Raw genomic sequence first — 24229 nt, 5'->3', positions numbered from 1 at the left:
TGGGTCTTTGCTTCAGGGCTGTCACAGGACAGATTAATTATGTCAGAATTGACTTTTATGGCAGAGTTCAACTTCACTGAAGCAAATCCCTCTGACAATGGTGTTGAGGCCTTTTTTAAAACATGGTGCAGATTGCAGAAGCCATTGTCTGCAAGATTAGATCTGTAAGCTCTTCTCCATCAGCGCGTGCTCCACATCCTAACCCTATTGTTCCTTTGACAGACGAGCCGCCTACTCCTACAACACTGAAGCTCAGATTTACGCCCCTAGCAGTGCAGCTTCCTATTTCGAACCGCAGGGAGGTGGAGCTCAGGTGACTACAGCGGCATCCTCTCCTACAGCCATTCCCTCTCACAACATGGTGGGCATCACCATGGACATTGGGGGAAGTCCGATCCTCTCCAGCTCGGGAGCCTATCTCATTCATGGGGGGATGGAAAACACTAGACATTCTCTGTCACATACTTCACGCTCCTCTCCAGCAACGGTATGTAGCCCTGCAGATGTTGTAGCTCAGGGGCCCGGAATTGCTCCAAGGGAACTGAAAAGCCTTCAGAAAATAAATTCTCCTATTATTATCACCATGTATATGTCTGTATAACATGTCGTGCAAGTGCAAGGAAGAGAATAGACACTGGTGTACTACACAGACATTTATCTGATGTCCCAGAGTTTGGGATATCACACACCAGCAGGCAGAGGCTTGTCAAATGTTTTGAGCACATCATTCATATACTGAAATGACACAGCATGAAGATAAGAGAATGTTCTCAGGGTTTGGGGGTTTTTCTTTCCCCAAGCAAAATGTTTTGGCTTTCCAAGTCAAAAGAATTGTCTATGTTAACATTTTTTAATAACATCTGAACACAATGCTTATCCCAAAGTAAAGAAATACATATTTTTAATTATAAAGAGACCTGAGAAGTCCATAATTAACACAGTGAATAATTACTGCAAAAGGTATGTCAAGCTGATTTCTTCAAATTCACAATGACTGAAAAGTTTTCACGTATCTCCTACACCATTGTGTATTCTGTCTTTGCCGTATGTTACAGAAAATGTATTTTAGGGATAATACTGATCTAACACAAATGTGTAAAGCTCTAATATTTTTTAATTGTGTCCTTCCAACAGTCAGAGGTGTCAGGTTTAGAAGCACAATGGTACAACTGTATGGGACAATGAGAGATCTATTAACCTAAAATAGCCTTCCTGCAGCTAGAAGCTCTCAGAGTTTTATCTGAGAATCTACAAAGTCTTAGTAGCAACTGCTGTCAAGGGTGGGTTGGAGCTTTTGTTCTTCTGGGACAGTGCTCACCTTCCTTTTCATCTGACTTTGGTGTGTGTATGTGTGTATACATTTTTGTGTAGACAGGATTACAAATATAGGTACGGTTGAGTACATGTGGCTGGATTTTAAAACATGAAAAGCAGTACTCAGGGAGAAAAATGGGAGTTGCTCACTACTGAGTTCTTTTGAAACTCTGACCGACGAGGCTCCACTTCCTTGTCCCACAGCATTTTAAGGTACAAACTTAAAATATTTTGTATCTTTGTGCCTTAAATTGTTGCCTTTGATCCTGCAGTGAATGCATTCTGCCTTAGGTAGAAGTACCTGTCAGTGGGAAAAAGTTTTAACTCAAGCTGAAGGAAGAAATGTGGTGACAACTGTAGGAATAAGTGGCAGATTCGTCTGGATTAGCAGATTTCTTTTGTGAGAGTGATGTGTGTGTTTTAATTATTCAGAGTTAAGAACAGGCACTGGAACTTCCTCTGATTTTGCTCATGTTTGTTATTTTGAGGAAAGTAGCTGCTGATCTTGTCACCTGCGTGGGACTGCATCTTGCAAAGCTGCACAACGTTACTTTCTTTTTTTCTTTATTTCCATGGTGATGGACACAATGTAAAAAGCCCAAGCATAATGTGTCAGTACATATGTCCCAAGAACAGATTTATGTTGTAGCTGTCTGTCACTTGGGATAAGCTGTTCTGAAAAAAAAGAATTTAGGAAGTGACCTTTATGAAAACACATCTGAAAAAAATTCACTCTGTTGCATGTAGGAATGAACTTTCAGAAGTGTCTGTGGCACCTGTGGATAGGCTTAAGAGTATTAACTAATGAATGATGCTTGTGTGGAAGATGGTGTAGGGATGTGTCCATTTGTGGCTCTCAGTTCTTTCAGTGCAGACAGACCCAGAGCTGGAATGTCCCTGTCACTCAGGGCCATTCAGAGCCATGGTTGTTGCTTTTAATTTCACGTAATAATGGGTGGACAAATAGTGGAGGGCAAGGGCAATGTCAATACAATGTCAGTGTGTACTAATGTTATCTTTATTTACAATGTTTTGCTTAAACAGAGAATAGGGAAGCCTGGTGTTGCAAGCCTACAGTGCTGGCAGTAACAGTTGGGGCAGGATTAAGAACTTAACTGTGGAGAGAGCACGATTACTGCTCATGCAGATGTAGGCAAGGAAGAAGTGTTTGCATGCGGTCTCAGGTGTGTAGTGCTTGTAGTGTTTGGGTATCAACACAGCCAGTAATTGGGGGCAGCAATGGAGATGCTGCTGCAAGGAACAAGGAAACGTGAAGGCTTGGGGGATGCTGACTGCTTATGGCAGAGCCAACACAGAGACTTCAAAGGGAAAAGCAAGGAGAGTATCTTCAAAGAGAGTGAGATGGGAACAAGGCATCAAAATTAGCAATGGAATAAGAGCAGAGCTGCCTCGGGAGGTTGAGAGATGCTTTGCAAAGGGTATATGCACACTAAAATAAAATCTTTAGATATTAAAACATAAAAAAACAGCGTCCTCCATATCTGCTGGATTAAATATTTTCTTCTCCACCCAGTGGGCTGAAACAAAGCATGTGTTTCCGTTCAGTGTCTGTACTACCAGAGCACTATTAATCTTCGTTTAAACAAATCTGGGCCAGGAGAGGAAATCCCTGAGATCTCCTGTATGTAGGTCCTCAGAACTGTCTTCTTTCTCATCCTCCTGAGTCCCAGTAACTCAATCTTTACCCAGTGCACTCCAGACCTTTCTCAGGCGGGTTTTGCTTGTCCAGCAGTTAGTGAGCAGTAGCTGAGGGATGCTGCTGGTGTGTCTGGCTGTGGCTGCAAAATGAATGAGCAGCTCTAAAGCAGCTTGTCTTCTATATGTTGTACCAGTCTAGGTAGCCCCACAATTGCAGTCTTTTCATGGATCCTATGATGGGGTAAAGAGAGCTGAACAGCTCTCCTTTCATGAGCATTGCTGATGACATTTCATCAGGGCACATGGTGCTTTTTAACTTCACAGTCAAGAAATTGACCACCTATTCTCATAAAGTAGCTATTGAACTATTTTTTTTTTTATTGAAAAGCTGTCTTTCACACAGGACTGCTTAAAAGTTTTCAGTCTTTCTGATTTTTTTTTCTGCAGATGTAAGGTGTCCATCTGTATTGGACACTTACCAAAATGCCCAAGGGACAAATGGTACTTCTGTGCTTGCATAAGAGACATTGCTTAATGGGCACTGCCCTGTTCAGCTGGCTCTGCCCCTGAACAGAGGAAGGAAATGGTGTCTCCCTCTAACACTTTGATTCATTTCCTGAAGGCTGCATCAGCAATCAATCCGTGCTGATGGGTTTTGGTTCCTCATGGTGCATCAGGGCATGCAAGTTTGCTCGAAATCCAGTGAAGTATACTCTTGGGCTGACCCTTTTTTGAATTTAGTGTCAACTTACTGAGAGGTGCCACAGTGATGTCTCTTTGGGGGAGAAACCAAGGAATTTATCCTGGAGTTTTTTGGATGGTTTCACATTCATACATGGATATGGCAAAGCCTGGGCATATCGTTATTGAGTGGTGCTTCAGATGTTAGATCTCACTTCTCTGACAGAGCTTGGTTTTGTATCTGGCTGTTTTTTTTTTCTCCACCTCTATCTTTCCCTTGGTAGGAGTCGTTGCAAATTTGAGTCTAGGGAGATAGCTAGTATGTAAAGGAGGTCATAAGCTGATAGATCATCATGAGGATGTGATGCTTTTTGCATGCATCTCTAGATACATGTGTGACTATGCATGTTAGATGGTGATAAACTTGATAAGAGATGGATGCTGCTTGCGAGTTCTACAGCATGCCACCTTATCCTGCCTGCACTAACAGATTACAGATACAGGGTTTGGAGAACATCTACTGGAATCAGCAGGAACTGGCATAAAGCTGCCAGTCCCCCAACCTGAGATGCTTGTTTTTCCTTCCACATTCACAGAAACATTGTGCTTGGGAGCAGTAGAGCTCTGGACCAGCAGCATTCTGCTAAGTAGTTTGCCAGAGATCACCAAGGGAGCCCTAGTAGCAACACAAGAAGGATCTAGGAGAGGGTCTCAGCACAGGGCAGCACCAAGAGCTAGGCTGGGAGTAGAAGAGAAGCTAGGAGAGGGTAGAAGAAAGCAAGGGGTCTGTTCAGAGGCCAGGATGTATTGCTGTTATCTCAGCTGCAGAAGCTCTGAGATAATGGAAATGAGCACAATAGCAGTTCTGCATAATAGCAAAGATCCGTTCAATTTCAGCTTGCACAGTCCTTGTATCAGCTCTCCTAGTGCCTCTGTTTTATTTAAATGCCTTTAGTTCTTTGTCAAAAATCTTAAGAAGTAATAATACTTAATCCCAGTTTTCCATGAAAGGTCTTCATAAAACACACCTCCTCTGTACCAGAGTTCTCTGATTTGCTGCAGTATATCTGTGTGGTGGTGTTTTGGTCTAGGTGTTACTGAGAGAAGGAAAACTGCTTCCCCTTTATAATGCATATAGTGGAAGAGCAAATGTCCCCGTGTTTCACTCTGTCAGCCTAACAGGGACTCTTGCTGTGTTGTTAGTTTGCATGCCATACAATAACGTCTTTGCAGCTTCATCCCATAAGGACTGTGCTTCATCCACTTGCTCTTTTCACAAGCCTGTTGATTTAAAGCATAAATCATTCAAGTATTAATAAGGGTGAAATCCTGGCTGTTGCTAACTATCTGATTTCCTTTCTTTTTCTTTTTTTCCTTTTTTTTCCCTGTGCACATTTTCTTTAGCTTGAAATGGCGATTGAAAACCTACAAAAAAATGAAGGGATTACATCACACAAAAGCAGTTTGCTCAACAGCCATGTAAGTTGCAATCGGAATTTACAACCTCTTTCCTGCTTTGGTAGAAGCATTATTTGTAGCTGTTTGGTGTATTCAATAGCACAAAGCACTCAAAGCAGCCCATGATTGAACTGTGCTGCCCAAAGCAGCCCATTCCCAAGAAACAAGAATTGATGCAAAAACTGCCATGATGTTAATGTTTGTTTATGAAAAGCTCTGGATTGTGTTAACTGCCTCTACCCTGTATTTATTTATTTCTTCTACCTTGCAATGGAAATTGCTGGCAATTAGATAAACACATTTGAGGAAGTTCTTTCCTTTTGGTGAAATTGGAAGATGGCTGGAAAATAACTTGCAATTCTACAGCAATAACTTGGAGTGAATCATGACAAATATCCCCTTGATACTGTATACCAAAAGCCTACTCCTGTGAATGCATTTATTGCCTCTTTCTGTGCCTCAGGAAGACCATTACTGTTATAATGCTATGCTAAATCCATTTGCTAGGCCTCTTTGTTCTTGCTATGCTATAACTTCCCTGCTTTGTGTGAAGTTCCTGCTGTTCTACTGGGCCTACTCAGGGTCTTCTGCATCATGGTTTATGGCTTCCATGCAGTAGTGCTTAACTGCAAGCACATGCTTGTATCAGATTTGAAGAGTCTAATTCAAGTCCTGATGAAGTCACTGGATTTGTCTTGACTTCATTGTGGTTTGGATTAGGCTGAAGCACGTTCTGCTCTGATAACTCACAATGCACTAAGTGGTACTTCCTTATTCTTTCCTCTTGCTTTGTATTTGGGGGCAGATATGTTGTCATTCTTGAGTAAATTTGCCCTCTTCACCCTAGAGAAATAGGCAGAGAAAATTAGAGGAACTTTCAAACTAGTGGTCTGATTCTCTTAAGCTGATTCCAGACTTCAAGCTTGGGCTCCTGAATGGGCTCAATCCTTATTTCAAGTGCTAGAAATAGAGGGTTCCTTGTTGTAGCTGGGATAACACAGTTGTGGAATCAGGCTTTGATCTGAGCATCAGTGCACATCTTTGTCCCACGTTGCAGCCGCACTTCTGCAAATGAGCCACACAGGTTTGGCTAAGAGTAATGTCTGCAGAACTGTTCTTATTCATTGCAGCGCAGAGAGGGGCAGAGTGGAGCAGGATGAAGAGGGGAGTGGAGTGGTTCTGAAGGTTTGGAAAAAGCAGAACAAGGACAGAGCGAGGAAAGTGAACATAGAAAAGAGATTTCATCTGAACACAGGTCATGAGAATGGAGGTCAGACCAAACACAGTCTCCCAGCAGTGCCACCTCACTTTTTTCTTGCAGGATAGGAGCGAATATAAGGTCTCTGCCCACGTCACTTCTCAGTGTTTGAGGCTCCTGGCTGAATCCCAACCTTTCTGCAGCGTGAGGCTGTGTCCATGTACATGTAGAAGCAATGAGGTGGCAGTAGCGTTGCAGTGCCTGCAGGAAATGCAAAGTGCTGCAGGACCAGGTTGGGCAGTTTCCTTACAGAGCTCGAGGAATCTCAGTGGAGCTGCCTAGAAAAGCCTCTGCCTGTTGTGGAGGTCTTCAGGACCTCCCTGTGTTAGCCCCAGTCTGCATCTGCGTGTGTCCCCATGGTCCATACTGGGTTATAATGTTTTCTGTTTTTTGGATGTTTCAGTTCCTACCTTTTATGCTTAAATTAAGCACTGTGAAAACAGGCAATTACACAATTCAGATACTTGCCTGCCTGAATATTGTCAGTCTTGATGATAAGAATCAGAAAGCAAAACAGAAGGGAACTGTCATTTGTCAGGGCTGAAAGAAAAATAGGAGCTTGACATGGGGGACAGAAATCAAAACAGAACTCGCAGCCCCGAGCAGTGGTAGCATCACAAGCCAAGGTGATAGCAAAATCAATCCTTTAACCTGACAAATGATCCTCTGTTGGAAAACATGGTACCCAAGGGGAGCTTTTAGATGATGCTAATTGCACCATTAGTTGTTGTTTAATTGCTTTTCTTCTTAAGATTGGAGAATTTTTCATCGAGTGTTCTGTCTCTCATTTTAAAATTCATTTTTTTTGCAAATTTGTAAATTCTTAGGATAAAGTTTTATTTTGCTGCCATTAGCAGATTTTTCATGTCACTTTTTTTTTTAAGTAAAACTGAATATATCTCAGTCAAGAGGGTTTTTTTTGTTTGTTTGTTTGTTTTTGCATCACACAGTTTATACAAAGTCCACATTGTAAGGAGCCACTCTTGGTAACTTAAATTACCCTTGAAAAATCTGAGAAGTTATTTAAACGCACTTGAAATATCGTGTATAGAAGCCAAAGCAAATGGTAATACCCAGTGACAAGTGATGTTACTAATGAAATTATGTCAATCAATTACTTTTCCTGAAAAGCTCTGCTCACAAGTGCACTCTGGAGCCGCTGGGTCAGTGCATTGGTTCTCTGACAATTAGGAGCTTGCAGATGATGCAGAGGGAGGAAAGAGGTGGCTTTTCAAGAGAACTTTCAAAGAAAATGTGTAGATTTTGGCTGTGGGGATGTCCCAGCTTTGGGTGAAGCTCCCATGTGTGCCAAAACCTCCAAACCTGGAACTTTTCCTTTTTACACAGCCCTCTGTGTCATTTCTTCCACCCTCAGATCCCAAACAAAATCAAGGGTTTTGTTACAGGGTTGTTTTTTTACATCAGACACTCAATGGAAATAAAATAAGTAAAAATGGAGTGGAAATGTTCCCCTGTGGTGCTTGTAACACAAACAGCAGCATACAGCTGCACAGTGATCTTATTGGAACCTGATTGTAACATAAACAGAAGTGAAACTGTGGTGTATCTTGTCGCTGTCACAACAGGGCACAATTCAAAAAGTAAACAGAATAGAGAGCACAAATGGGGAAAATCTCTCATATTCTTATTTTATATGCCCAGTGTTTTGTTGTTAATGCAGGAAGAACAAGAATCATCTTTTGAAAATTACTTATATCCTCACACATTCCTTTTAAGTTCTTTCGTTCATTTTGTATCAAATTCTGATTCAGTAGTGGGAGTTCATCTTGTGAAACTCTGTAATGTTTGAAGGAATATAAAACAAACTCTTGTTGAATGTTGGAAGATAGAGGGAATATTCTAGGATTAGAGTAAAAATGTCCAGGGTCAAGTTGAAATGAGCATTTTTTAAGGCTTGGAATTAGGAATTGGGTTTAGAAGAGAAAGAAGAGCCAATCCACAGTCAGTGTCTTCCATAGGATAAATAAAAGGTGAAGAAAAAAAAACCAACAAAACTTATTAATCATTTATTTTTGAAATATAGGGGGTGGATGAAAATTAGCATAGGTGTGGACTAATTAGAGGCAGAGCTGCTGCTGGTCCTTCATGTCCTAAGTGTTGGGGAGTGCTTTTGTTAGATGCAACTGTAAAGGATGGGTTGATCACAGCTTCAGGGTCCACAGTGGTCTTCTGGGGACTGTCCACCACATCTCCTGCTGCAGATAGGAGCAAGGAGGCCACCAGCAAACACTGCCTCATAGGTATGTAGGGTTTGGACTCCAGAATGTTCTTTTTCTGTGCAAAGCAGTGTGACTGGAGGGAGGTGTGAAGGGGATAGACACATGGAGGTGACCAAGAGGCTTTCCTTCTTCCAGCTGTGGCATTCCCTGCTCTTCTCCAAAGCCCACCACAGCTGATGGACGCAATCGTTGGACTCAGTGATCCTTATGTGTCCCTTCCAACTCAGGGTATTCTATGATTCTATGATCTGAATGTCTGGATGTGTTGGGTCGAACCCAATAACGGAACTCATTTTAACTGTGCATCATTGGATTCAGTTTCTTTGATGTAGCAGAAGTTGAAATTTCAGTATGTTGATGGTAGCCACAGAACATACATCTGTAGGTGTTGATAGCTTACAGCTCAGAAGCATTCGTACGAGGGAAGAGTTGGGTGAGAACTGCAGAAACTGACTTGTGTGAGGTAGCAGAATTGTCACTGCATACTGCAGGTTGTATTTTTACAGAGTTACTGTCATAAAACTCAAGTCATGTCGTGGTGAATTGGGACCCTCAAGTTTCGCCAAGGGAAAATGATAGAAAAAAGGCTTGAGTGGGGAGGATTTAAGCATAGACCACCTTGTACTTCCCTGCTCATGACTAAATCCCACTGGTTCTAAAGTTTGTGCTTAATTATAATATGCTCTTGACTTCTTTGGTGTAAGGAGGTAATGGGGTGAACATTTCAACCTCCAGAAGCTGACTTTGTTTTGCCACTAATCTGCTGCAAATGCAGCTGCATTTATACCACCTATACATACCGTGTGTGCAGAGGTCTGGATGTAGAGATGCACTGTGAAAACATTGATCCCAAATATCCCTAATGCCAGTGAAAGGACTCCTACCAAAGCTATTGATTTTAATCCCTTGGTGCATTTAGTTCCTTCAAAAATTCACCTAATATAACACTTACTGATAATAAAATCGCTGTTTAGCCAATTAAAGGAGATTAGGTTTTTGTCTTTTTTGCATTTTAATTCCTGCACTGCCATTTTCACCCTTTGGAGCGTCTGGATATAAATAATTTATATTTAATTGCAAACTCCAATCAACAGAAATGTCAGAAGTTCAAGCAAGAAGTTCTGCAAAATAATAGGCAGGACACCTCAGATTTCCAAGATTGGGTAGTTAACCATTTGTTGTTAGGGGAGCAGCTGCAGACTTGCCAATCTTCAGATGAATAAAGTCCTCGCAGCATCTTTGTTTCCCTAAAATTTCTTCATCCGAGGCTGTATTTAATGTCTTCATTCTTGAAAAACAGCTCTGTCTTTGTCCCACAGGAATTTACACAAATTCAAGATGGACACTGAGATGACAGGATCTGCAAAACCTGGTAGTGGTTTTGTTTGCACTATTAGCTTTGTGCTGGGGGTCCTTTCACTCTTTTAAAAACGTAGCTGGCATAGTTATTGCTAGTACAAATTAACCACACAGTGTGAAGTTCTCTTAAACTCTGAATGTGAAATACTGCTGCCGACATTAAGCACTGCCATTGTTTTTTGAAGCCCATTCCATCCCTCCTTAGACTTTCATGTGTTCTTTATTTATGTCTTCCATGCCTGAAGCTCCAGTGGTTGTTGGACAACTACGAGACAGCAGAAGGCGTGAGCCTGCCCCGGAGTTCACTGTACAACCACTACCTGCGGCACTGCCAGGAACACAAACTGGACCCAGTGAACGCCGCTTCCTTCGGAAAACTGATCCGGTCGGTGTTCATGGGGCTGAGGACTCGCCGCCTGGGAACCAGGTTGGTGGGAGAGCTGGGTCCGGAGGCGAAGGGGAAGAGCTCACTTCCCAGGAACTGGATGATTTTCAGGGTCCCTCCCAACCTAAGCCATGCCATGATTCTGTGGCACACTGTCCTGTGGGTGATCTGGGGGTGCTTTCAGTGTTCACTCGGTGGCAGGGTACAGGCAAGCAAGAGATGCTGGCTGGGCCATCAAAGTGAAGAATGAGTGACAGCTCCCAAGCTCGGCTGCATCTCGCCTTCCCCCACCATTGCGCATGGCTGTGGGTGCTGTACAGCTCCTTACAGCAGGGATTAATTAAAAGCAAACATTTTGTATAGCCACTAATTTCAGGGGCTGTGGTTTGTTCTCAAGAACAAAGCATGTGGCCTCACATTTCGCAGCAAAAAGAGAAATGCGCTGTTCTAGAAGAATCTGCAACTCCTCTCACACACACAGAAATGTATAATTTGGTAGACACGTCTTTCTTCTGAGATGTATAGAAACAACAAACATTATGTTGTGGGAAAAAATTGCTATACTAAATCACAGAATTAATTTCCATGTGTTGTGAGGCAAAGCTCTTTCTGAACAGGAATCAGCAGGGTGAGAAGTTTGACAATACTGTTAATTTCAGACATGTTCTGGGTTACTGGTGACAGCACCTCATCCAGTTGCAGCTGAATTCAATCTAAGCCCATTTCTCAAGTAATCTAAGAACATTTTATTTAAACCCAGACTGCTTCTCATTCTGTTTTCTCTTGATCACCATTGCTGCTGTCAGCTGCAGGGTCCAGCATTCTCCTGCAGAGTTTCTTCTGGATCCAGGAAAGTTCTCCATCAGCAGTGGGAACAGATCCCAAATCCCTGATGCAGGCAAGGTGTACAGACATCCCTGTAGAGATGGAGATGCCTTCTTTCTGAAATTCACAAAGCAGAAGTCTGAATGTTCTTGACAAATATTTGTTTTAAAACACCACAGATCCATACAGTGTCACAAGAAAGGTGAAACTTAAGAAGTATACTTGCCATAATGACATGTGTGTCCTCCAAGTGAGCATCCAAAGTATATGCACAGCCTGTACAGCTGACAGGCTGTACAGCTTGCATTTTACTCCAGCTTCTAGTTTTAAAAAGGCAGTGAATACACTGGAGGAGTGATTGCTCTGGTTGTATAACTCTCTATAATAAAATACAAGCTTGGATATTTGGTCTTCCAGAGTAGAACAAAACCAGATGTGCCTGGAGCGTTCTACAGCTGGAATGGGGAGGTAACAGTCTTAGGAAGAGCGGGGGAGAGTTTGGATTTCTGTAGATGGGTTCCAACATAAGAACTCTGAAGTCATTTCTTCAGAGGAGAAAAATTGTTTAATCCTATCAAGGGAGGAAAAATTTGAAGTCCCAACAGCTGCTCTAGAATCCTTCAACTTCTGTTCTGTGACCTGAAAGATTATTGGGCTTGAAAATAGAAAGGGTCAGAAAATGGAAATTCTGATTGATAGCAATATATTCTGATACTTCAGAGTTTATTTTCACTATGGAAGACTGAAATGAAAGAAAAAAAGTCGGAATATTTTATTTCAACTTACGATAACGCTACTTGGTTGAGATGTCATATTTATTAAGGTTTGAAATTATCTAATAGTGCTTATATTCTTCTGAGAAAAAGAAGGAAATTGATGTAATAAGGTAATTGATGTCCAGTTCTTAAACATATTTTTCTATCTATCTCCTGTAATATAAATGTTAAGTATTCCTTTGTAAACTTTTGGTCTGTCGTGTCCTGAATTCCATCACTAAAAGGTTTTGGTTAACCCTGAAAACTTTTAAATTAAAATGAAAACAAAGAAAAAAAGAACTTAAAATTCAAGATGTGCAAGCTTGAGAGGCTGCAATACACCTCACTGCACATGGAAATAGCTGTCCACCACCATCTTCATTCATTTGCATTATAAATGCAGTTATTATTTAATTTGTAGGCACTTAGAATCACTTAAGGTGAGACTGGAGCTTGCTTCACACCTGAGTGTGTGTAAACCTTTTGTTACAGTGACAAAGACTGAACAGTTCTGCTGCTTCCATTAAGTAAAAGCAGCCAGAAATTGAAAAGAGAATTCACACAAGAAAGAAAATATTCTGGATATCAGCACCAATGCAGAGGAAAAGTCCTGGTTTGGTGGGAAAACTTGAATGGAGGCATCTGTCTGATGTGATGGGAGGAAAGGCCTCTTCCTGAGCAGCTTCACAGCAGCTTTATGCACCTACAAAGGGGAAGGAAATTTAGCCTCTTTTTCTTGCAAAAAGCTTTCAGTTCTTACAAAACTGCAAAAACGAGCAATTCCCAGGGTCAAAAGCAGATCAAAGCTTCTTAACTGTTGCTGTTAAAGTGCAGACACCAGAGAGGTGGCTTTCTTATCATAGCTGGCCATTCAGTCAGGCTTGTTTTCATCCAACTCTAGATAAGGATAAAAGTTTGGTTTCAATTTAAAAGCAAATTCTTAAGCTCTAATCAAAGTGCCGAGTTTCCCTTGAGGTCTCTGTCATTGTTTAACAATGCTTTGTACTGTAACACTTGTCAGTTCTTCCCCAGTTGCTGTTGGCTGCTTGGAGCAAACCTTGCCAAATTTCACATGTGGATGTCACTGAACTTTGGGACTTGTGGTTATGAATTTTATAGGGGGTGATGGCATTCATTAGGTCAGCATTCAAACAGCATTGGCAGCAAACACATGTGCACTGTAAGGAGTGGTGTGGATTGTCAAAACAAGCCTGAGAGTAAATAGCAGGGCTGTGAGGTTGCTCCCATTGACTAGCTGGCACTGAGCAATTTTAATGCTGTTACTTGCAGGGGAAACTCCAAATACCATTACTACGGGATCCGGCTGAAGCCAGAGTCTCCACTGAACCGCTTACAGGAGGACACGCAGTACATGGCCATGAGGCAGCAGCCCATCCACCAGAAGCAAAGGTAGGTGCTCCCAGCCCCTGGGCACCCACCACTGTGCCCCAGAGCTCCCTTGGGGTCCCCCACAAAATTAGGGCTGCCAGGTTCTGCCTGATCTGAGCAGTGGAAGGCTCAAGAAGTTCTGGCTCTCCAGGCTGCATTTATCTGCCATTCTGTTTTCCAGTGGCTTGAGTTCAGTGGCTGACTGCAGAACGTACCGCTTCTCACTGCATCTCCTGGCTTAAAAGTTTGGGACCTCAGCTCTCAGTTGTTTGTGCCTAATCTCAGGAAAGGGTTGTGGGCTTGCATTGGTTTGTTTTTGGGTTTGGATTTCTGGGTTGCTTAGACTCGCAACAATGCAAGTTAAATAGTGTTATGGTTAGTTTTGTGTCTGAGCAATTTTGAGTAAAAATACAATGTGCCAAGGAATTTGGGATTGTCTCCTGGAAGCGCTGACACTTCTGGCTCATTCTAGAGTAAAGAAGGAGCAGAAAAATTCATTTCTTCTGCTCCTGAGCAGAAAACAAATGCAAAAGTCAGCTCCAGAGACTGCACTCTGGCATCCACACCAGCTCTGCTTCTCATCTTTTTTTTGCTGTCACCTTGGACAAATTTCTTAACCCCTTTAATCTCCTCCTGGGTAGTGCTATCCAAAAGGAGGTTCTCATTCCCTGCCTTGAGCAGGTGATAGGAATGGTCAGTCTTCCAAATGCTGGCCTTGGATGTAACCTCTTTTATTATGTGAAGTAACTTTTTAATTAAGTGCTCTACAGCATCATGACTTTGTATGTGTCCCTGTCTTTCACAGTATGACCGTGTTGCAGATGATGTGTATGTGTTTGCTTGTGCTTGTGTAACACCAGGGCACGCTCTAACCCTAGGTACAGACCCACTCAGAAGATGGACGGCGTGGCAGAAGCTGGTTCCAACAGCAGCCTGCACACAACCCCTGAGCAATCAGTTGCTGCTCAAAGTCAACACCATCAGCAGTTCATAGGTGAGCAGACTGCTTTCAAGGATTTGATGTTGCACATCTGGGCTGATAACATTAAGAGGAAAAAAAAAAACTAGTCCAGCAAAAAAAATAGATTTCTTCTTTTCTAAGAAATCTATATTCTAGTACACTCTTGTAGTGTCACATTTACTGTGTTGCTCCTGTACCCATGCTTTTAACACAATTTTAATCAAGTTGGATGGAAGAAGAAGAGGTTTCCAAGCCATGCTGTTCTGAAGAGCATTGTTAGAACAGGGGGAGCAGAGCTTGCCCCACCAGAGAGCAGGCTGCAGTGTGCATTCACCTCCACAAGATCCATACAGAGCCTCTCCTGATGAAAGTTTCTCTGCCTGTACTGAATGTACCTGGATGTATGTGTTTCCATAATCTCCAGTAGAGATACAAGATCCCAGCCAGCTCCAAGCATTCCCTGGAATGTAATTACTCCTGATATACCTGGTATCCTGTTAATATTGTCTGTTGTCCTCTCAAGATTACAAAGGGATGTTTTTCAGGCTTTGGGGAAAATCTAATGGGAAGCACATTACATGAGGACAATGTGTTCTCATTATTTCTATTACAAAGAGAAAGAAAACATTCTCCTTTACACGCTGGACATATGGACTGCAGTTGTTTATTTTTTCCCCATTATAACAGCAGGAATCAGGGAAGCACTAGTTTATCAGCCTCATTTTACTGGTTTCACCACCAATTAAAATGTGAAAGATAGCAACCAGAGACAGAAGCAACTTGTACATGTCTGTAGTCCCTTCACTGAGCACTTTTAATTGTTACCAACTTTTCCATCTTTTTTTCCCTAGATGTAACCCATGTCTTTCCTGAGTTCCCTGCTCCTGATCTAGGTAATGTCCTCTTACAAGAAGGGTTCACCCTGAACGATGTGAAAACTCTTCAGCTTCTTTACAGGAGACACTGCGAGGTGATTACTTTGAATATTTTAAATTTATTAATAGATAATTAAATGACACTGGAAATAATTTATTGTACTCTTCTTTCATGCTGCCCTCAGGAAAACTAGACTGTAATAGGAAATGTTTGTTTTGCTAGGAATTGCAACTCAAGTATTGCACTTGATTTTTTTTTTTCATGGTATGACCTCTTTTGTATTACATTGATTATTAAAACAATGCACTTCTCATTGTTTTTCCTGTAAATTATTTAACTCAAATGGCAGCACATGAAATTGATGCTGACACTGTGTGACAAGATGCTAACAGAGCAGCTAATGAGATGTGTTCTTTGTTGTTAGGCAACTTTGGATGTTGTAATGAACCTCCAGTTTCATTATATTGAGAAACTGTGGCAGTCCTTCTGGAGTCCTAAAACACCATCTAGTGATGGCTCTGCTGCCCTGCCATCCAGGTACACTGTGGTGCTTTGATTATTTCTGAATGATCCTTTCCTTGTCGTATTTTGTCTTTTAAAAATGCATGAGGTGATTTCAGCTTCACCAGACATCCTGAGCACTTTGTAGGACTTGGAAATATCTACTTCCCCACAGAGTTGCTCTAAACTGTTCCCGAATTTTAATCTTGCAATGACCACACAGTGCAGAACTCAGAGGAAAGCATCTGTCTGATGAGGTACACCCACGACACACCTTTTGCCTCCTGTATCCTAATCTGAAATACAGGGAGCATGTGGGTGAATGAGAATGAGATGCTGCTTTTGAAAATGTTCAACAGGAACAGAAAGTTACAGTCCTGTGCCATTAAATGTCTGTGCTGTGTGACATCTCCAACACTGAGGTTTTGGTGACACCTCGACTGGCTCGCTTATTTGGGTGCCAGTCCAAATCTGTACGTGCCTCATGTCTTGAGGAAGATAATGACAAACTGTGCTGCTCTGATCCTGGCTTTGTGCTCTTGTCTGGCTCGTTATTGCCTATTCTTCTTCCTTTATGCACTGATAGTCTGCTGCCAAGAGACAGGGTAAGGAAAATAAGTGAAAATAGAGGGGAATTGAAAAGGTGACAGTTTCTTGTTAAGATATGTATTGAAAATCTGTGTTGTTTACTTACAGTAATTACATGAGGACTTCAGATACTGATGTTTTATATTCAGAAGAAAAACAATAGATGTTTGGGTAATAAGGAAATATCCCATAAGAATCCCTAGAATATAGCCCTTTTGCTCTCAATGGATGTTATCCAGTGGATATTTTGCAGCAGAGAAGCTCTTTGATGGTGCCAGAATCTCTTTTACTTAAAGGGACATCTAAAAGCATATGGCAGCACAGCAGAGAGCTGTGCTAGGTCGGAGCAGGCTCAGGGCAGCATCTGCACAGAACTCTGCCTGAACTGGCACAACCATGGTAGGGCAGTGTGCTCTTGTACCTCTGCACAGCACAGCTATTTATCAAGATAAGTAGCACTCTCACCCCTCTTTTATAAGTATAGATATAAAAACAAAGTGTTACTGAGTGCCAGGCTGTTTGAAAATGTGATGAAATGAAGAATCTGGTTCAACTCAACAGGAAGTGTAGGTAGTTGACAGCTGATTTTTTCATATGAGTGTTCTAGGACTATGCCTGTGGAATTAATTTACTAAAACCTCTCAGACAGAGGAGACAAGGACCTCTTTATAGTACATCAAAGGCTTGGCCTTAATGATTTTGATGTAATGCATGGGGAAATTTCCCTGTGAGTTCCCAGTTCCCAGTGCAATGTCTTAATAGGTCTGACGTGCGACTCTGGCAGTGCAGTAAGGCTTCAGTTTTCTCTGTCCACTGTTTAACCAAATATCTCATGCTTTAAACAGGCAGAAAAAAGTTCCCATATATCTATAACGTGAAATGAATGCAGGCTCATTTGAACTCATTCAGCTGGAGACAATTTGCTCTGTTCTCATCACAACACCAAATCCTTTTCCTTAGGAAAACCTGTAGCATTTGAAGGTGCCAGACACCTCAAAACTGTTTGCAGTGTCTATCAGCACTGGCTAACCTACTCAAGTGACATTTGCTGCAAATATTTGTCAGAGCAGACAGGAGAAAGGTGTGAAGAGTTTGGAAACAGCTAGAGCTGTAATGGGGAACCAGCTATGCTGTGTTGTAGGAGAGTTCCCAGATACACATGCACATGAGCACGTGTATGTGAAGTGAGGCTGACAGTGGAGGATGCAAATGGAGGCCAAGCACAGGAGGTGGAGGCTTGAGGTGAAATCACAGTCACAGCTCTGACCCCATAGGTGGAAAGGTGCTTGCAGAGCCACAGTTTGGTACAAATGGTCAGACATTTCATTTTGAAAGAAATGTGAATTGCTTTTTCTGTTGAAAACTGCCATTAGAAATCCAGATGAAGTGTGAATGCCCAGAGAACCAGCTTCTAACACTGCCTTCCTCTTGCAGTGAAGAAGAACATGAAGGGTTTCTCCCCAAAGAGAAGCTGATCACTCTGTGTAAATACGAACCCATCCTCAAGTGGATGAGAAGCTGTGATCACATCCTGTACCAGGCCCTGGTGGAGATTCTCATCCCTGATGTGCTGCGACCGGTGCCCAGTGAGTATCTGCAGTGAGACCTGAAGGGCAGAGGCATTGCTGCCTCCTGTTTGGCTCCAGCTCCTTGCTGGGCTGCTCCCGAGTCACCAAATGTCCATGGAGAACAGCATTCTGCGACTCACACTGTCTGGCTACCACTTGCCACAAAGATTTCCATTGTAAAATCTGATTTACATGTTTTCATTTTGAATACAGGCTGATATTTTGGTCAAGAGCTATATTCCTTCTGCAGCATTGCTCTGTGTAGGCATAACTTTGTGGCCCCTGGAATTCCCAGGCCTTTTAAAACTGGGTCCATTGCATATCACATCTTCTGACTTTGGCTATGAGTCAAGGTAAAAGCAAAGGCTTAATGCACAAGATGTTGTAAGTGTGGCAAGTCTTTGCAAGATGTTTCCTTGGAGACCATATCTTTGTTCACACAGGACTGTGCTGTCCCCTGCTGCACCTCCTGAAAACTTAAGGTTTGCGTTCACTTGGGAGATTAGTGATGGGATATCAAGGGTTTTTGCTCTGATTTGGCTGCTCACTTTGATGCACGTGTGTTGTACCTCCCAGGGGTGCAATTTAGCTGCAGACTGGGCTGAGCAGTGCTGTAAAAATGTGGTCCCACCTGTCTGCTGTTGTCAGTCTGCATGCTGGTGCAGACATGTCTTTAAAGAGCATGTCTTGGCAATTACAGAATGCTAAGGTGGACCACAAATAAGATAAGGAGGTTTTGGAGTGCGTTTTGGGTCCTAGCTGATTTTCAAGATGCAGAACTGAGATCACAGCTACCAAATCGGGGGCTGTGCCTTCCACAGCAGCTCTGAGCTAGAAAGGTGGTGAGTAAAGACAATGTGGATCAGCCTTTCTAACTCTGCAGCTTTCTTTGCAGGCACACTTACACAGGCGATTCGAAATTTTGCCAAGAGTTTGGAAGGGTGGCTGATGAATGCAATGAGTGAGTTCCCCCCCCAGATTGTACAGACAAAGGTAAGTAGAGGGAGCGTGATACCGAACTGTGTGTGTGTGTTGTCATTTCCCACCGTGACTGGAAATGCTGCTGGAGTTTGGCTATGTGTACTCCAGACTAATACAGCATAAGGAATAGTTCTGAATCAAAATCAGCAAGGAGCAGAGCAAGGACAGGCAATTCATTTCAGCTGATGATGCTGTGCCTGTTGAGCCATTCCCTTGCCTAACTGGAAAGGGCAGGACACTTCACAGGCTGACTGTCACCATAGAGACTGAATATAAGGCTCCTACTCCCTCTCTCCTTACACCACGGATTCTGGAAGCCTGTTCCCAGCTTGAGATACACTCAATAGATGCTGCAAAAGTGCTACTCTGGAGTGCTTGTGTTGTGCACATTAGGCAGCAGCTTGAGTGGAACCATGTAGGTTACCCCAGCTGATGTGTGCTGCGTTCCTGAGCTCAGCGCTGAGAAAAGTTAGCCCCTGAGCCCTGCTGTCCCCTGGTCACAGTCCCCTGCGTGCTCTGCTCTGCTGCAGGTTGGAGTAGTGAGTGCCTTTGCTCAGACGTTGCGGAGATACACATCCCTGAACCACCTGGCTCAGGCTGCTCGTGCAGTGCTGCAGAACACTTCGCAGATAAACCAGATGCTCAGTGATCTCAATCGGGTTGACTTTGCCAATGTGCAGGTAACTTATAGTATCTTTTCCTGGGCTATATAATCTGGATCTGGGACTTTCTAGTGAGACTGTTTGCTAGCAACCAGCATGTTTTTTTCCAGTGTTAAAAAGCGATTAAGTGAACAATTTAACATGAGGATTTGGTGTTACTTTTCAAGGTAAATCTGTATCTCACTGCGAATAGTGGAGGAGACTCTCATGAACTTCCATAAGAAGTACTGCTACCAATAATAATTTACTTCTAATAGCAATATTGTACTGTGGTCAGGAGAGATTGGAAGAGATGTGATTCAGAGCTAGTTTGGAGTCTTTGTCTACTAAAAATGAAGTTGAATTCCTGGGCTAGGATACGCCAAAAACTGAAATAGCACGCTTTGTGTGAGTGACTATCAGCCCTTCCTCCTGAGCAGGAGCAAGCCTCGTGGGTGTGCCAGTGTGAGGAAGGCATGGTGCAGAAGCTGGAGCAGGATTTCAAGCTCACTCTACAGCAGCAGAGCTCCCTGGACCAGTGGGCCAGTTGGCTGGATAATGTTGTTACTCAAGTCCTGAAGCATCACGAGGGCAGTCCCAGCTTCCCCAAGGCAGCCAGGCAGTTCCTGTTGAAATGGTCTTTCTACAGGTATGTTTTCTCATTTTGGTAATCTCTGCATCTGGATCAGGGCATGAAAACAGATCCTTGAAAAGACAAAGCCAGCTTCTTTATACACGTGCAACTCAGGCTGTTGCTCTGCCCTTGTGCAGAACAGGTGGAGATAGGATGCTCCATGAACTAATTTCTTCAAGTGCTCAGATAGTAGCTTCAGGATCAAGAATTCACATCAGCCATGATGCAAGTGTAAAACACATCCTAAATATTTTGTTTCCTGCCATTCTCCAGCTCCATGGTGATCCGTGACCTCACCTTACGCAGTGCTGCCAGCTTTGGTTCCTTCCACCTGATTCGCCTGCTCTATGATGAGTACATGTTTTATCTGGTAGAGCATCGTGTTGCCCAGGCAACAGGGGAGACACCAATTGCCGTAATGGGAGAGGTGAGAATTGTTTATTCCCTAGAAACAAACCCAAACCAAGCAGTGTGTGAAGGAGCACGATTAGTTCACAAACAGCACTCTGCCCTGAACATGTTTTATAACCATCTTTGCTGAGGTATTTACTTCATTTGAGTGCCTGACACAAGGATCCAGGTACCTGAGCATCTTCCTTCCTGTCACATTAATACCTGAGCTGATGGTTTTGGGGCAGTTGGGCATCATTTGGGCTTCAGAGCCCTGGAGGAGGAAGGAAATAGACCTACCCACTTCTCTCCATAATCTGATTTTGAGATTCCTGACAGAGCCCCTTCCAACACAGAAACTCAACCAAAACCCAAATGTCCAGAAGTTATTTTCCCTGCAACTTCCACTGTTTCTGTGCACATCACTTCTGCAGACCTCCTCTGCAAACCCCAGAGCTGTATGCTCTGCTGTTAGATTAAAACTGATGCAATTTTCTCTATGAAGCTCATATTGTCTTCCTCCTTCTGAGGAGCTCATGTAGGGCAGTCAGACAAATCAATCACATCTTTTTGCTTTCTTTTTCCCTCCCATTAGACCCATGCTGCTGCATCATAGCAGCAGTGCTGTGAATTCACACTATTCCCTACAAAACCTCTATTTATCGATATTAGAGGAGCATGAAAGACAGAGAATACCTTCCAGCAAAACCTATCTGAGAGAGGCTTTCATCCTTTAGGCTTTCCTTTTCCTTCATTACACTCTTGCAATATTTCTTTCCTCCAGGAGGAGGCCAGTTCTTCCCAGCAAAAGACAATGAATTGTGTCCATCTATTCCCATTGCTCACTTTATAACTCCTGCTGTCTTCAGTTCCTTCTGCTGTCCAACTTCGTATGACCTATCAGAGTTATGGTTATAGATTTTTAGAGTTTCAGACCCTATCACAGATGGTTACAACACATCTCTACAACCAGAGATGTCAGAAGCCCACTGATTATACTTGGCACTGTGGCCTTGCAAGTCAAAGCACTTTCCTTACCTGAATGAAATTGCTTTGCACAGACTGCAGAGGTGGAATGCTGGTAGAGTCTGGAAGGGGTGAAAGCATGTCTGGAGCTGCCTGACAGATGCACAGGGCTGAAAAACAGGCACCTTCCCTGCTGTCCTCTACTGTCTGGAGAAGAGGCAGCACCCTGGCCAGGAGTCTCTGCAAGCACTTGAGAGACAGAGCATCTTCTCTTGCCCTTTTTGCAGAGCTATATCCCACCCTGGATCTTTGTGTTTTGTATTTTTCCAGAGGTTTAGATGGGAACAACGAACTTTTCCACCAGATGTGCAGTTTGTTTTGCTTTCTGCTTTTTACCACTAGCATTGCTGATGCTTGTGGTTTCACCCAAGTGCTTCCTCTGCTTGCTAGAATTGCTTGGAAACAGATGCTGGCTTCCAAGTGTGATGCTTCAGCTCTCCATAATCCTCACTCACCTTGAGCCTCCTTTCTCTTTCAGTTTGGTGACCTCACATCCATGTCCTCAGCACTGCTCGACAAAGGTATGGGGCCGGGGTTGAATCATTTCCAAAGGGAGAACCTTGTGGTGGCCTTTCCATTTCACTCTGCTGGGGACAAGGACCTCTTGTCCCCAGAGACCTCCCTGATGCTGAGCCTTTCCCTTTGCAGATGACATCAGTGACCTGGGCAGCGAGGTGGACACAGATTCCCGGAGCGTGGGGGAACCGCTGGTGAAGCGAGAGCGCAGTGACACCGGGCACTCGCTGCAGGAGATCTGACACGGGGACGTGGCTTTTCTCCTGCTGGACAGAGACTTCTAGAGCCACGTTTGGCAGCCTGAAGCCTGAGTCTCCCCACATCTGTGCTACTAGTGCCTCTTAGTTTCTCTCTCTGTTTACTGCTGTTTGAGGAAGGGCTGTGAGCAGTGAGCCTGAGTGCCAGCACTGCGGTCTGCCAGCAGCTGAGTAGAGGGTGAAGGACAACATCTGCTAAAGAGAGATTGAAGCATCCTTGGACTGGCTGTGCCTGGCGAGGAGAGGCTGTGCCCCACTGTACGAGGGGGCAAATTTGGCTTTCTCTTTCAGGGAAGGTAGTTTGGATTTCTTCCCCACTTCTCAGACTTCACTGTGATACAAACTTGAACCAATCAGTGCCCAAGAGGAAGGAAAAATGCCTGACCCTTCTCCTTCAGCCTTTCAAGACACACTGTCTTGGCTCTGACTTTGCCAAATCATGAGTGCTGGGCACGTGGTACTGTGCATCTCTTGAACCTGTCAGGGGCCGTGCTCCAAGCCTGTCCCCCTAAGCAGCACACATACATGCCCTGGGACTTGAGACGAGCTCTCCCCTCTGTGCCCACATCCTGCCAGCCATGTGTCCCATCTGAGAGCGATCCTGGGACACTGTCAAACCAAATCAAGATACCAAAGGACTCCGAGGATGCTACAGCTGGACGCAAAGCTGGCTGTGATGTCCCCATCCTCTCCAGGGTACCCACACAGAGGGCATGAGCTCACACCCTGGGTTCCCAGCAGGCTCTGTACAATTCTTGCTCCATGTCCTGCTAAAATACCACCATGGCCTTGCACATGGGCCAGTGCAGAGCATGAGGGAGGGTGTGTGACCGCAGTGCCTTAGGGTGAGCTGGCAGGCCTGCTTCTGCAGTGCTCCAGTCCTGCTCCAGCCCTGGCCCTGCAGCAGTGAGGGGCTCCACGTGGCCACGGCCAGCATCATGCTCAGCACTGCAGGGACATTTCCTTGCTGTGCCATCACTGTGGGGCTGAGCCAACACAGCAGGCAGTGGGGGGTCTGTTGTCAAGCCAACTACAAAAAGCAAGCCCCGAGGCAAATCTGTCTGTGAATAAAGGCTGTGTCATAAATAGCTTTTATTATAATTATTTTAACAATGTTTTATATGGTATGTTTGATGTGAGCTTTTCCAGGGGCCTCGTGTACATTTGCATATCAGAGTATATTCTATCCAGATATAGTATTTACTCATTCAGAGTGTGGTACTAAGGTAGCTGTGACACTTTAAAAAAAAAAAAAGAAAAAAAGGAAAGTAAAAAGAAAGTGTGTACAGTGTACATCTTTCCCTCGTACTATTCCGTGCTGGTGTCTGTCAGGGTGATGTCTGTGTAAATGTCTCATATCATAGTAGCAAGAGACAAATGAGAAAGCTGGATTTATTTGTAAATAATGACAGCGAGTCCTCCCTGGGTCAGTGTCTGCCCTTCAGATCCTGCTAATAAGATATGATGGTCAAAAAACAACCAAGCAGCCAAGTCTTACATTCCCCTGCTCCCACAGAGCGTGATGCTGACTTCAGCTGCTGCAATGGCTCTTCTCTGCAGCCCAGACCCAACCACCTCCTGCTCACCACGGCCAGGTGAGGTGCTCTGGTTCTGCAGCACCACATGAGGAGCCCGGATCACCACCTAAATCCATATGCACAAAATTCCCAGCTAAACCCGAATAGCAATAAACATATATCGAATGCTCAGGCCTGCACAGTAGTTGTTGTGGTCCCATTTCTTCTTTAATCACTGAGAGGAGGTGGCAGACAGCTGCTGCAGCTTTGCAGGGCTGAGGGAGAGGCACATCTGCCCAGAGCCTCATCCATGCAATGACAGAAATGTTGGCCAAGTGTCTGCAGGAGGGTGCTTTCACTGTGAAAGAACAGCTGGTTCGTACAGAGAATACATCCATTGGCCTCTCCCTCTGCATCCATCTTGCTCCTTCCACTCTGCCTTGGTTCAAG

At 43.7% G+C, this 24229-nt stretch overlaps 1 protein-coding gene across 1 annotated transcript in view; it reads left to right on the top strand.

Moving 5' to 3' along the window:
* RFX2 (regulatory factor X2) overlaps nt 1-22400 on the top strand; it is a 53223-nt gene extending 30823 nt beyond the window's left edge. Inside the window, exons 5-18 of the mRNA XM_065745841.1 lie at nt 223-487; nt 5059-5133; nt 10215-10396; nt 13225-13344; nt 14202-14317; nt 15136-15254; nt 15585-15697; nt 17684-17835; nt 18713-18810; nt 19329-19478; nt 19880-20088; nt 20347-20500; nt 21968-22010; nt 22138-22400. Coding sequence (XP_065601913.1) covers nt 223-487; nt 5059-5133; nt 10215-10396; nt 13225-13344; nt 14202-14317; nt 15136-15254; nt 15585-15697; nt 17684-17835; nt 18713-18810; nt 19329-19478; nt 19880-20088; nt 20347-20500; nt 21968-22010; nt 22138-22247 — 1906 coding nt within the window. The 3' untranslated portion in view covers nt 22248-22400. The remainder of the gene's footprint in view (nt 1-222; nt 488-5058; nt 5134-10214; nt 10397-13224; nt 13345-14201; nt 14318-15135; nt 15255-15584; nt 15698-17683; nt 17836-18712; nt 18811-19328; nt 19479-19879; nt 20089-20346; nt 20501-21967; nt 22011-22137) is intronic.
* Nucleotides 22401-24229: the final 1829 nt, after the last annotated feature.

Source organism: Cyrtonyx montezumae, unplaced genomic scaffold (assembly GCF_038088225.1).
Source record: "Cyrtonyx montezumae isolate F1298 unplaced genomic scaffold, pur_monq_1.0 scaffold_39, whole genome shotgun sequence".
Classification (NCBI taxonomy): domain Eukaryota; kingdom Metazoa; phylum Chordata; class Aves; order Galliformes; family Odontophoridae; genus Cyrtonyx; species Cyrtonyx montezumae.
Note: the sequence above shows the minus strand (reverse complement) of the source record. Positions and strands in the feature narration are given on the sequence as shown.